Source organism: Dendrobium catenatum, unplaced genomic scaffold (genome assembly GCF_001605985.2).
Source record: "Dendrobium catenatum unplaced genomic scaffold, ASM160598v2 fragScaff_scaffold_881, whole genome shotgun sequence".
NCBI classification, from domain to species: domain Eukaryota; kingdom Viridiplantae; phylum Streptophyta; class Magnoliopsida; order Asparagales; family Orchidaceae; genus Dendrobium; species Dendrobium catenatum.
Window position 1 is genome coordinate 10,330 of NW_021319343.1, and position 13,443 is coordinate 23,772.

The following is a 13,443-nucleotide window of genomic DNA, read 5'->3' on the forward strand; positions in this document are numbered from 1 at the left end:
GCATCCATAAGCATGTCATCTAAGTAGTCCTGCATCAATTTAATTTGTATCATGTTATGAAAATAGGAGAAGAATCACTTCCTCCTAGGTTTAAAATTTCTAAACTGCTTCTTGATTGTGGTGTCATGATGCCGAATGTTTTTGATGAGGTCATTCCGTATTGCAAAGAAGAGGATAAGGGGAAAGAACGAAAAAGATTACTAGAAATAAAGAAGAAGAATGCCGGGATGAACACTGACCAAAGAGAATCGGCATGAGAAACATAGAAGAGATGACCTGAAAGAATCTGTTAGAGAGAGGCGGCCTAAAGGAAATAGGGTTCAAAAAACTAGTTCTGTTATCATGAAGAATTTCTTAATTGATTATTCTTCTTATTAAAATAAGTACTTCATCTGCATATATATACTAAAAAAATGTTCATAAAGGAAATAACTAATTAGCTTAATTCTTTTCTATAATTCAGAAAATCGAATCATAGGAGAATAATCCTTTCCTAAAAATTAGAAAATAGAATTATATGAGAAGATCAGAATCGATCTCTTCTTTTTATTCCTAAAACAACTTTCCTAAAATAAAAATAGAATCATAGGAGAAGATCACAATTTATCTCTTTTTTTATTTCTAAAATGCTTTCCTAAAATAATTTCATAACTTTGACTTTCAAATATTCAATTGTTTTCATTATAGAGTTTTAAGGAGGGATGAGGATTCTAGTTGAGCTTGTTTAATGAGTATAACAATTATTATCATAGAGATTTATATATTGTAAATTTAGTAATTAGAAAATATCATTTATTTTTTTATAGAATATTCCATTGTAAATTCTTTCCCATTCTATTGTTTGCATTATCCTATGTATAGGCACTGATTTTACTATGAAATTAATTAAGCTCTTTACCCTCTTAACTTATTATTGGAAATTGGCTAATCTTTTCCCTAGCCACCACTACATATCCCCCCCAGCACTTTCCCTCATTTTGTCAAAAGCCTTTAAGCTTGATCCTTGTTCTCTCTTGCACTTCCCACACACTGCATGTCTAATCCTCTCTTCTATGCCCTCCACCCTCACTACATTCTTTCTAGCCTATTTCATGTGTCCAATTCTTGTACAATAAGCCCTTTCCTTGCTCCTCTATTGCTATATTTCGCTCACTTGTCACTCGCACTTACCCATTTGACAACCCCTATGCTTCACTTACACATCTTGCTCTCAACATTTACCCGCATTCCTTTTTACTCTTGTTTAATCACTCCATTATTTGAAATTATGTAATTCAAGGCACACCTCCATACTTTTTCTAAAAAATAGCCTTGTGGTGCATGCCTCATGACATTTATGTGAGGCGTACACCTCACAATATTTGAGGCACGTCTCACCTTAGTTTTAGGAAGGCATGTGCAATGTAGATTATGGTTTTTTATCAAATAGTAACAAATAAATAGAATATGTTATAGGTAAGGAGAAATCAACAAAGGTTCATAGAAAATACATGGCATGGAGTTGTTGACCTCTGCATAAGGTCCATAGATAGGCTTAATATGATAGACAAAGACTAAGTATGCCTTTTGCCTCAACCATTGGAAGACTTGTCAATGCAATGATTTGCAGAAGACTGGACATTATATAAGCAGTGGATTCATTTTGCATATACATGTCCAGCCCATGAAACGACAACTGGGAGGTTGTCAAGTAGATATTACACTACCAAAAATGTACAACTGACTATTTGAGCAATCTTCTATTATATTTTTTACTTGATTTGGTGCTATATCTAATTTAAAGAGGATATTTTTTAAGGGCTAAGATGATCTTTTTATATTTTTTGGGCTATGAAGATCTTGTAATTTATTTTAGGTTGATTGTTTACCATTATAAATAAAGGCTTAAGTGGACGGGCTTGACATCCCAAAACAAGCAAATAAAGATAAGAGAGAGAAGAGAGAGTGAGGCTATTATCGAGAAAGAAGGGCATCAAGAGTTTTTTTAGGTGCTCGTAGAAGGTTTTTTTGACTTAGGAAAGAAGAGATTTTTTTTTTTTTTCCGTTTCTAATAAGATAAGTTTTTATTCATAATAGGTAGAAGTTCTTGTTTGGATTCTTGTAGTAAAGAAAGAACAATTGTAGCATGAACAACATCTTCTCTTCAATCTCTCGTCTTGGTAGCAGATGGTTGCATTCTCTCAACCATTAACATAGAAAAAGTGGTATCTCTATCTTTATCTCTAATTTTGTATGAAGTGTGATATCTTTATATGCCCCTTTTATAGCTTAGGGGATTATTTGATTTTTGTGCAACTTTGTTTTAACTGGATCTTACTGAATCACAAAGATTGTTGTGCTTGTGTTTGTATATTTGTTTGTGTTTGGCTTATTGATTGTGTTGTTGGTCTTTGCTATTATCTTAACATTTTCAGCATGCAATATCAGTTCCTGTGTCAAAAAAGGTATATTATTACGCATTTAACTACATAAGTCTTTAAGAAATCTGTGATTGTCATAAATGTTGCTTCAACTTTTTCCTATTTCCTGGAAGCAGCGTATTAATTTTGTTGCACTTATTTGGCTCTAGTCCATAGTGGTCTTCTTTCAGTTATTCAAATTGTGCTTTTATATATATGTTGACACCAGGGGGATAGCTTTCTTCTGTGTAGGAATAGATATTTCTCAAGCTAATATGTTTTTGAAATGCTATGTTAGTACTCCAGCTTTGAATATTTATAATGTTTTTCCTTATAGGATATTCATTACCTCATCAAATGACTCGAATATGTCAATACTTGGTTGGTGGATTGTACAAACCGCTGTTCTTCCCATGTTGATGATATTTTTGACTGCACGCATGACAGTAGCTGCTGCTCTTGCATCCAGACCTGATGTAGGTTCATCCATAAATATAATAGATGGATTTGTTACTAGTTCCACAGCAATTGTTAGCCGTTTCCTTTGTTCTGTGGATAAACCACTTATGTTTGGAATTCCAACTAATTCATCTCGTATTTTCTCAAGCTCAACTGTTTCAAGGACAAATTCAACAAAGTCCTGTGGAGCAAAAAACTCTGAATTTTGTTAAGGCATGAGAGAATTTTTTGAAGCAAAGATGGAAATATGAGATCAAATTTTAGTTAGCAGCATTTATATCACAATGTTGTTTTATATGTGGCAAAGTATAACGAGGAATGCATTTCTTTGAAACTACACACATTAGATATGACCATCGTGGTTATAGTATATGGTGAATAGCAATTGTGTTTGCAGGGTTGGATGGTATATCTAAACTTACATATGTTTATTAAGTACTTAAAAAAACCTTCTAAAATGCATGCTTTATTATATGTTATTATTAGCACAATGAGTAGAGTGCCTTACAGTTTTAGTTTCTCGATCTACCTCTGGCGGGAGTCTTAACAAATCTGAAAACATAACTGACTCTGCAATGGTAATTTGTGGAGAGTGTATGTCATTTTGTTCACAGTAGCCTGATACCCTAGCAAATGTCTTTTGTATTTTAGGGTATCCCTCAATTCTTATGTCTCCTTCAATAACGCCACTTGTTTTTCTTCCACAAAGAACATCCATTAAGGTTGTTTTCCCAGCTCCACTGATTCCCATTAGAGCTGTAAGGATACCAGGCCTTAATGCACCTGTAATATTTTCTAGAAGTTGCAGCCTTTTGTTTGAAAATCCACGTTCTATCATTTCCTGTTATACAACAGTGACTGAATGACCAACAGAAGGCATATTCCTTATCTTTATTATCTTTACGCCCTTAACTATTTGAGTTTGTTAGTTCCGTGGAGGCACCATAGAAAAAGTTAATGAAAGATTAGATATACCTTAGGCGCATCAATGTAGTAATTTACATTTTGAAACGTCATAGTTAATGGCTTGAATGGTATGATCATCTTTCCTGCAAGCAGAAATAGGCACTGTTGCGATTAGAGGTCATACTTTTTCAAAATTTCTTGATTTAAATTTTACCATTAATTATATATATGGTCAGTTATAGTATTGTCTGTGGGAAATTCGGAGAAATAAATGGACAAAAAATGGCTTTCTTTGGTTATCACCTTTTATTTGTCTAACACCTGGTGCAGAACTCTTAGCTGTCTTGCGTTCTAAATTTCTACAGAAGTCAGAGCCTTTTCCATCCCTCTGTGAACTAAGCTGTTGATTTGATATGATAGTTTTAGAAGTTCCTGGATCTAAATAGCAAGAGGTTTCAGTTTCCAGTTTTATTGACAGCCATAACAGAATAAAGTTATAGAAATATAACGTACTATTTAAGCAAGTCAGTGCTATAGTATAGCAAAAGTCATAAAGTAGTGTCAAAAAGCACAAGGCTCCTATTGATAGCCAGCAGAATGATCTTTTGTAGTTTAGTCCTTGACTCTTCAAGACCAGCTGCCCAAGTGTCACATTTTCTGGCAACAACTGTAAATAAAATTAGTTTAGGATTAAAATGATTAAAAAAAGAGCTCTAACTGTTAGAAGGAATGATGCCTTTACTAGGAGATAACTAACCTTTTGCCATCTTGGTGCCTGAAATTCATTAATAGATAACCCTATTTCTGCATACGTTGCTGGTGAGAGCCAAAAAGCCCACTGTAACCATGTTGGAAATGAGGCTGCAACGAAAGTTTATTAAATTCATATGAAAGGTTATACTTAGGATTTGTTTGGAACCAATTTGTAAGCCAATTTGTGACTCATATCATAGCTCTGAAAAAATGGTGTCCAACCCATTTTTCCATAGCTAAGCTATACATTTTTCCGAGCCTACATTATTCTAAACTAAGAGTCAGCATTTTATTTTTAGCTCCTTGATATGGTTACCAAATGAGCTTTAATTCACAAGGAAAGTTCTATCCATAAAATTACATTGTGGAAGAATGTATCCCCCGAACATAAATGATGTCACTAATGCCAGAGAGCCTGAACACGATGCTTTATGGTGTATTCTCGTAATTGAGGCTAGAAAACGAAACATGGATGTTGATGTTTGATGCAGCACAAAGAGTAGAAGGAAATGATAGAGGAACCTGTCAAGCATTTTCATGGAGGAAATTAGGAGCATAGGATTCATTTAGTTAACAAGCTATTATGAAATAACAAACTGAACAGCTACCTTTCTATTTCAGGACTGTATCCAATAATATAATAAGTTAGTCCTGTCCAGATGAAAGATTCCACCAGAGAAAAAGGTATCTTTAGGACAGTGGCTGGTATTGCATATGCCCATGCCGGGTAGAAGTGAAAATCTCTTTGTTTGTAAAGGACTGGTAAACTAACAATAGATAATGTCAATTCTGCAATTCCATTAGTCATAAGCCTGATAATGGTGTAACGCAGCGAACCAACATAGTAACTTGAATGTACTATATCGACAGCCATTTGTGTGCGTATAAAGACGGTGATAGTTACAAGAGCAACAATTATCAGCTGAAGAAAGAATAGTGATTATTAACTTTCTGGCATCCTCATATGTTAATTGATGTTGAAATATGTCAAAAAACTACCTGCCCTATTTTAAACATGTGAACAAATGAATTCCTCTTCATGAGTAGATATTCTCTGGCCATGCAAGTTTTGAGCAATTCCCATTTTGTTGTAGAACTTGTGCTAAGCGCTATAGAATTTGCATCTGAATGCCGTTTGTCATATTTTTTTGAAAGTTCTTTTTGTAACTCCTTTCCAACACTGCTGGACTTGAATTTCTCTGAGAATTCATTTGCATTGATGAAACTGTAAGCCGTTTCTTTGTTGTACCAATATTGTGCTTGATCTTTTTCTGAAATGATCTGCAGCAAGCCAAAGTAAATTGTAGCTAGGGTTTTCAGGACTGTATTCGTAATCAAGCTTTGTATACCTCTTGAAGGAAGTCAGCGATTCCTTTTCTGTGCGGACATCTGAAACCACAATCCTCAAAGAAACCGAGTACTCGTTCGCGTGGTCCATGGTATATTATTTTCCCTTCTGCCATCAAAATAATGTCATCAAAAAGATCAAAAGTCTCTGGTGCAGGTTGAAGAAGAGAAATTAAAGTAGTTGCCGCTGTGATATGGACAGATTGCTGGATGCAAGAAATTATCTGATATGTTGTGGAACTGTCCAAGCCATTTGATATTTCGTCCATGAAAAATGCTCGAGCTGGCCCAATCATCATCTCGCCTGAAGTATAAAATTACTTCTTACTCGGGCTCTAGCAGTTGTAATCCATAGAAATGAAACAAATATAACTAAATTACTGTGTAGGTTTCTTAATTCATGCATTTATGTTGACTCACGGTTACTACGAAAACCATTTTTTGTAGTAATGCAATTTGTAAGCAAAGGTTGGTAAGATCAGCGATTGAACCTATTGTTAATCTTTTTTTCTGACCACCAGAAATACCCCTCCTCATAGCATCTCCAACCATTGTTTCTGAGCAGGTCTCGAGATTAAGAATCTGCATTTCAACATAATTGATTGAAACAAAAACATACTGAGAAGATTTGAAATGCCCACCTCTCTCAAGTGTTAAGGGCAAAACCACCAGTTTACATTGGTGGAGTACATAAATGTTTATTTTAAAATTAGATATTTCCTAGGAAATAAGCATAGATATTAAAATGAGTAGATGATGTGGAGCTATTTAAAGATCACAAGGACATTAGTTCTGGTTTTTTTGGGTTACCTTCAACATGTAGTCTGTTTGTAGGCTTGTTTGTAATCCCTCGGATGAAATTGCCTACAACATTAAAGCTTGTGTATTATGAAAACAGCAGTAGTTTCAATGAATAAAGCGGCTTTTACTATAAAAATATTATCCCCCCCCCCAAAATAAAAAAAACATCAACCATCACTTCTTAATGCAAATTCAAAGAGATGTGTTTGTCAAGTTTAGCATTGAAAAGTTTGTTTGTTAGGTGAAATTGAATTTGTTGAGGGAAACACTTTTTATGTAGTTAGGGCTTGTATATTTGTCTATTTTTAAATTCATTTGTCCAATGTTGTGCATTAATTTTTTTATTCTGCCGCTCACTGTTCTATGTTAAAATTAACTTTGATTTACAGTTTCTATTTTAATCGATGTTTGCTTTAGTTTATAACAAAATGTTCTACCTACCTTCATGTAGGTGTCTATCATGAGATCTGGAACAATACCAGCCTGCTTCTCTCTTCTTACCACTTCTTCCATGATACCTTATCCACAGCGAAACAGCTTAGTGGGATCAGTTTCATACAAATTTTGTAGAAGTTCTTCAGTAAAACTTAAGTTTTGAAGTGCTGTAAAGCTATGATGCCATTACCTGCTCTGTCTCCTATTCCTTGACATCTTGCTGAAAAGTCCAGAGTTTCCCTTACAGTCATTTGAGGAATATGCAAGTCATATTGACTGATGTAAGCTGAGGTTTTTTCTGGGTTCATTTCATCTAGTTTAGAACCATTGTAAGTAATCTCCCCTGTTACCTGCATTGTTGATTATTTCAAAAAAAAAAAAAAGTCTATGTTACATATTTGATGATGCAACTTCTCTGGAATTGAACGACTAATTTGTCTTTTGTTTAACAGGTTACTTGTCTATTATCATTGTGTTTAATAATGTTTAGTTAAACTTTATATTTCCAGGATTATATGTATTTAGGGTTAACGTCATCATTTTCCTTAACTATTTGAGATTGATGCTTAATTTTTATAAAAGGAATCAGATGAGATTATAAGTTAGCCACAAAAAAAAGGAAAGAAATAAATTTTTAAACTTGAAGATTTGAGGGTGAATTTTACATGTGTTTGTCAAAAATGTGGGAATTAAATCCCTGTGAAAATGCAGGATTAAAATCCATTTGTTGGGCTTAAATGAGGATCCTTCCTATTTTGTTTCATGTTATTTTGTTTTCCTATTTTTTAGTGGTTTCTAGTTGTGACTCTTCTAGAAATAAGGTTGTCTTTTTTGTCACTATTGTTGTATTAAATTAGCCTTGAGCGTATAAATGAAATAATTCAGGGAGAGCTGTTTTCTTCTTTGCTTTTCTAATAGATCTGAGCTCAGGTCTCCCCCATGCAAAAAATTACCATGACTGCTGCGTTATGAATGTATTACTTAGGAGTCTTTTCTGATTCGCCCCGACCAACAGCTTTCTTTATGCTGCCAATTGGTGCCACATACCTGTCGAGTTAAACTCTAAGTGTAGGACAGAAGATGGAGTTCTAGTATATAAGGGGATATTGGAGATTGTTTGGGTAGTTGATACTTATATTATAAAATGCTAGATATTTATTTTATTGTCAGCCTAGTAAGTCAATATATGTATTCTTCATCTGAAGAACATCTGAAGATTTTGTATAAGATTGTGAATACTCAGAAAACTACCCAGGACAAAAAGTTATTTTATGATAAATTGAACAAAAAGAGTATTGAGATGTTTGTAGATATAAATCAGGAAATATTTATTAATGATAGGAGGTCCACATTAGGCTGCTGGACTATAATATTGGGAAATTTTATCACTTGGAGAGCAAGAAGCAACTGGTTGTTGCTCGCAATATTGTAGAGGTAAGTTTAAAGCATTTACTCGAAATACATATGAAATGATTTGGCTAAAAAGGTTAATGGAAGAATTAAAAGTATAAAGTATGCATCTAATGAAGCTATTCTATGACGACAAAGTAACAACCAGATTGTACGCATTCTTGTTCATCATGTTTGTGCAAAACCCGTTGAAGCGAATCACATTTGTTCAAAGGAAGATCGTTGAAAGAGAAGATCGCAGAAGAGGTTATTTGTATGATCTATGCCCTACAAAGCAGCAAGTGGTGGATATGCTAACGAAGGGGAATTCTTGATTGATTTTAAAATACTTATCGACAAGCTGAGGATAATGAATATCGATTCTCTAGCTTGCTGGATATTAAAACCTGGAGATTAAATCCTTATGAAAATTTTGGGATTAAAATCCCTGCTTTCCACGGATTAAATGAAAATATTTCTTATATTACTCTCTACTTTTGCCGTTTCCTTTATCTTCACCTAGTTTCTCAAATTTTGTAATCCATTCCTTTGTAAATTTGTAATATTTCATTTCATTGTTTTTTAGTTTCCTAAAAATATCTTTTGACCTGTCAAAATCATGAATTTAAATCTTAAATGCTATGTTTTAGTAAATTATAATCGAACTTACTAACCTTGAGAGATTGGTTAGCTTTCCCTGCTAGAGATAACAACAATGTTGTTTTTCCACATCCTGGAGGTCCAAGCAAAAGCGTCATCCTGAAATTTGGCAAATTCTATTATCTCCTTATAGATTTGTACTATTGTGATAGATGAAATATGAAGTTTGATAAAGAACTGATATGTCTTGACTCTGAATTATGTACTTGTGAAAAGACTGTGTTCATGATAGAGTGTCTAGTTGAATTACGAGAAACTAAACTAATTAGAAGAGATTTGTAGATTTCATAGTTATCAGTTGCCCATTTCTGATTGGAATAAACTATTATGACATTTAGTTGTTAATTTTTTATTATATTTTTGTCTTTGTGATGTGGAAACAAATTTTGGAATGCTGGTGTTGTCATCCATGCTTGAAAATCATTTTTCTTATTACATCAATCTATTTGAAATATGACCCATTTACCTGGCACATAGCTCTGTTTTGGTTGTAGAGCATCTTGTGAAAATGTTTTTCTATGTTATTAAAAATATTATGACTTCCTTCTTTTAGAAGTACTATTTGAAATGCTAATTTAGAAAGTAAACAAGCTATTTGGAGATCCCAGTAAAAGATGCGTTGAAACTATGAATAAAGAGATTGGGGCAAATAAAAGAAAATAAGCATAGAAAATTGTTCAGAGGCTGAAAAATTAATATGTTGGTGAATGCAAATGGGTTCAATTTAATTTCAAATAGCCATCAAATTTAAACTTGATTTTATTCATACCCCAATTTGGAAACCTCTAAACAGAAGCTCACAATTTCAAGTAAAAGCATAATTTAAAAAAGCCTGCAGGTGATGCAACTCTTCCATATAACTATTTTTTCTACATATTTATAAAATTTTTAAACTGTTTAATTTTGGTTGATTTGATCTAACCAAATTGTTATCTACTCTTTCTTACAGGATTGATTGAGCTATTTTTCAGTTTACCTCCTAATTTTGGTTACGTTGCTTTTCAAGTGTTCAGTGCTGTGCATGAACCAAAGTTCTATTGGGCTCTCATGAGCTGAAGTCTTGGTTTAGTTACCTTGAAGGTTTGATGATCCCGCTCACATCCTTTATTATACTTAAATTTACCTTGCTTGATTTTCCAATTGCTGTTGTAAATCCCTGCCAGGAGCTCTGTCAGCTTTATTTTACCACATTTTATTGCAAATTTACATTGCAGTTTCTGATAGTTTTTTTTTTTGAAAGTTTATTGGATCTACCTTGATCGTCTCCTTGATCGTGTTCCAAAGAGTTGGTAGCTGCTGTTCTTTCACAGCCTTGCATTGAGCTTCCACGGTAAGATCCTTGTATAAAATCTCAATAGTTGGCAGCTTCACGTCAACTCTGCAGAACAAAAATATAATATTATTTCTTTCTATTATTTTCCATCATATATATTTCTTCCATTAAAGTTCTCTCCTCTTTTTTTTTTGTTTGGAGAAAAGTTGGGTACAGCTATTCTAACATAATTTTGATAAGAATAGCTTCTATAACCATTAGGTAATTTTGTCATGGGTATTATTATTATTTTAATAAAATCAGATTTCTGCTATTTTACACCTACCACACTATCATATCTGATTGCAAAATTTTTTAAAAATAACAATAAATTTGTAGCAAATTTGGTGGTGAAAGAAAGTTGGCAACTTTATTATATTCAAGCTTGACGAGAGAAAAAATTTACTTTTTCATTCTTTCTATGAGATTCTCCAGAAGTCTTCTGTTATCTTCTTCAACATTTTTGATCAGATCATCAATGAAGCGATGCCTCTCCACAGCACCGAGCTCAGCCACGTTCACAATTCTTTGGTTGAACAGAGAATACTTTAGCCTTTTAAGAGTTGGAAGCCTTTCTATAGCCGCCCATTGCTGCATCTCCGTTTCTTCATTTTCTTCTACTTCTTCTTTCCTGTTTTGCTTAAGCTCTGCCATTTCCCGACCTTCAACTGCAAAGCCACCGTTGATTTCTCTTTACAATTAATGCGTGTATATATATTTCATATTACTTAGAAAGGAAAGAAAGAAAGAGAAAAAGATAAAATGATTTTTATGCATTCTTTGGCCTTATTAACGCTAGTTTTTAAAATTGTAGTATGATAAGGCTATAAATCATATAATTTGACTAAGTATTTTTATGATTTTTATATTGTTGCACTGAGTTTCAATATCTTTAAATTGATTAATTTATTCTAAATTTATTATTCTAGTGCCAAAAATGGTGAATGTGTTTTACTAAAAGGTGACAATTCATTTAGAGGTTTGCCATTATTCAAGCATCATTTTTGTAAAATTTTGATGAGTTTTTCGACCATTCGTATTCAAATTTAGGAGATTATTGTGTGGAGGCCGGATTCGGTTCTACGTCCAGAAATCAATCAGAATGTACACGTCAAACTCTAATCCATAGTTTAGAGTTTCAACATTAATAATATATAAAAAAAAAAAATAAGCTTCTTTTTTTTTTTCCTTTGAACAGGACTAATTCTATCTCAATTCGTATCGGTAAAAAATAAAAAACAAGCCTTAGGTTAAAATAAGATACAATTAATGTAAAACAAATATTAATAAATATTTTATGTTATAAGGGCATAGAAAGGGAAGCGTATGGCTATTTGATCTATTAAGCATTTGGGCTCTGATTCTTTTGGTGCTTTGGACTCTGTAGATTTACTTATAACAGCAAACATAATATAGAATGTGATTGGGATGATTTTTTACTATTTTTTTAAAATAAATTTTTAGTAAAAAATTTAATTATGAAGTTTCCTTAAACACAAAAAACAAATAGTTCCAAGTGAAGCCTTAACATAAATTAGAATTTGATTTTGATTTTTATTTTTATATAAAGTTATTATCATATAATTATTATATAAATATCATGCAAATGAATTATTTTTTTTTTTTCAGTTCATTTTGATATTTATCTTATACAAAATTCCAACAAAAAATTAAATGAAATGATAAAAAAAATATTATTTGTTATAAATTGCACAATATCTTAACCGTAAACAATTATCTTTACAAACTGCGAATCTTGCATAAAGAAATCCAAATTATCTGTCATAATTTGAAAGTGCTGAAAGGAGAAGACATTTTTTACTGTGCATCGCATCTCCGCTGGAAATATTCTTCTTATTTTTTTATTGAAAAATCTGGCTTTATATCCCTTTTATTTAATGTATACTAGATTTATTATTTATGTACTATAAAAATTATTTATTTATTCATTATTTTTAAATGATTTAACCTAAATAATTTATAAATGTAAATTTATAATATGAATTTAATATATAAAAAATATGTGTAAATTATATTTAAACATATAAAATAAATTAATAATAACTTATATTAAATTTAAAATTTTATATAAGTTAATTTTGATTAATTTGAATAAATATTAAAAAAATGAATATAAGGTATTATTAATGTATGAGTTCAATTTATTTTTTTTAATTATATTATTTTATAATTATTTTACAATTTAAATTTTATTTAAATAATTTTCATATCAACCCAATTTGATGATGATTGAATCAATACATTGGGACCACTGGTGCCTGGGTGACTCCATTACAGACAAATTTCTAAATTTTTTTTATTTCTACTGCCAGCAACTCTAATGCACATCTTGTTGATTGGATGCATCATAATGTCTGAATTATTTTAATCCATGTTAGCCCCCTTTTAAGAATTTTTGCACAGACATTTCAATATCCCTTAATAATGTGAATCATATTAGTTGGGAAAACTTAGACGATGTCAAATTCAACGATTTCTACTTTGATTATTTTGCTAATGATACTACATACAAGTGGCATCCTTTGGTCTAGCATAAAAAATATTCCTTCATATTCTTAGTTTACACTTGGATGGCTCTTAAAGGTGGTTTGATCACTGCTGATGTTCTTTCCAATAGAAACATTAATATTCAAGATCTACCATGCAATTTATGTCAAGGAAACACTGAAACTCTCTCTCACTTGCTATTTGAATGTGATTTCTCCTTTTATGGTTTCGATGAAATTAATCCCCTTATTTCAAAATTACTTCCTTAGGCCTATTATATTTTAAGTCCTATATTACATTGGAGGTCTTTCTATGGCAGAAAACTTTAAAAATGCTATGCTCCCCACCCTTCATGCCGTAGTTTACTTCCTTTTGTCTAAATGTGACAACATGAGGTTTAACTTCAATTTTGTATGTGCTACTACACTTTCTAAAAGGATTTCTAGATATATATATATATATATATATCTTAAG

The 13,443-nt window shown here is 32.1% G+C and overlaps 1 protein-coding gene across 1 annotated transcript; it reads right to left on the reverse strand.

The window, feature by feature from the left end:
• Positions 1-9: 9 nt before the first annotated feature.
• LOC110116620 (pleiotropic drug resistance protein 3-like) lies at positions 10-11,437 on the reverse strand. The gene is made up of 17 exons (XM_028697148.1): positions 10,868-11,437; positions 10,404-10,527; positions 10,223-10,305; positions 9,164-9,248; positions 7,291-7,450; positions 7,107-7,183; positions 6,675-6,728; positions 6,356-6,446; positions 5,867-6,168; positions 5,517-5,798; positions 5,126-5,439; positions 4,879-5,039; positions 4,522-4,625; positions 4,003-4,431; positions 3,834-3,932; positions 3,367-3,699; positions 10-3,039 (listed from the first exon to the last, which is right to left on the reverse strand). Exons 1-17 carry the CDS (start codon positions 11,113-11,115, stop codon positions 2,731-2,733), a joined length of 3,255 nt encoding a protein of 1,084 aa, XP_028552981.1. The 5' UTR covers positions 11,116-11,437; the 3' UTR covers positions 10-2,730.
• Positions 11,438-13,443: the final 2,006 nt, after the last annotated feature.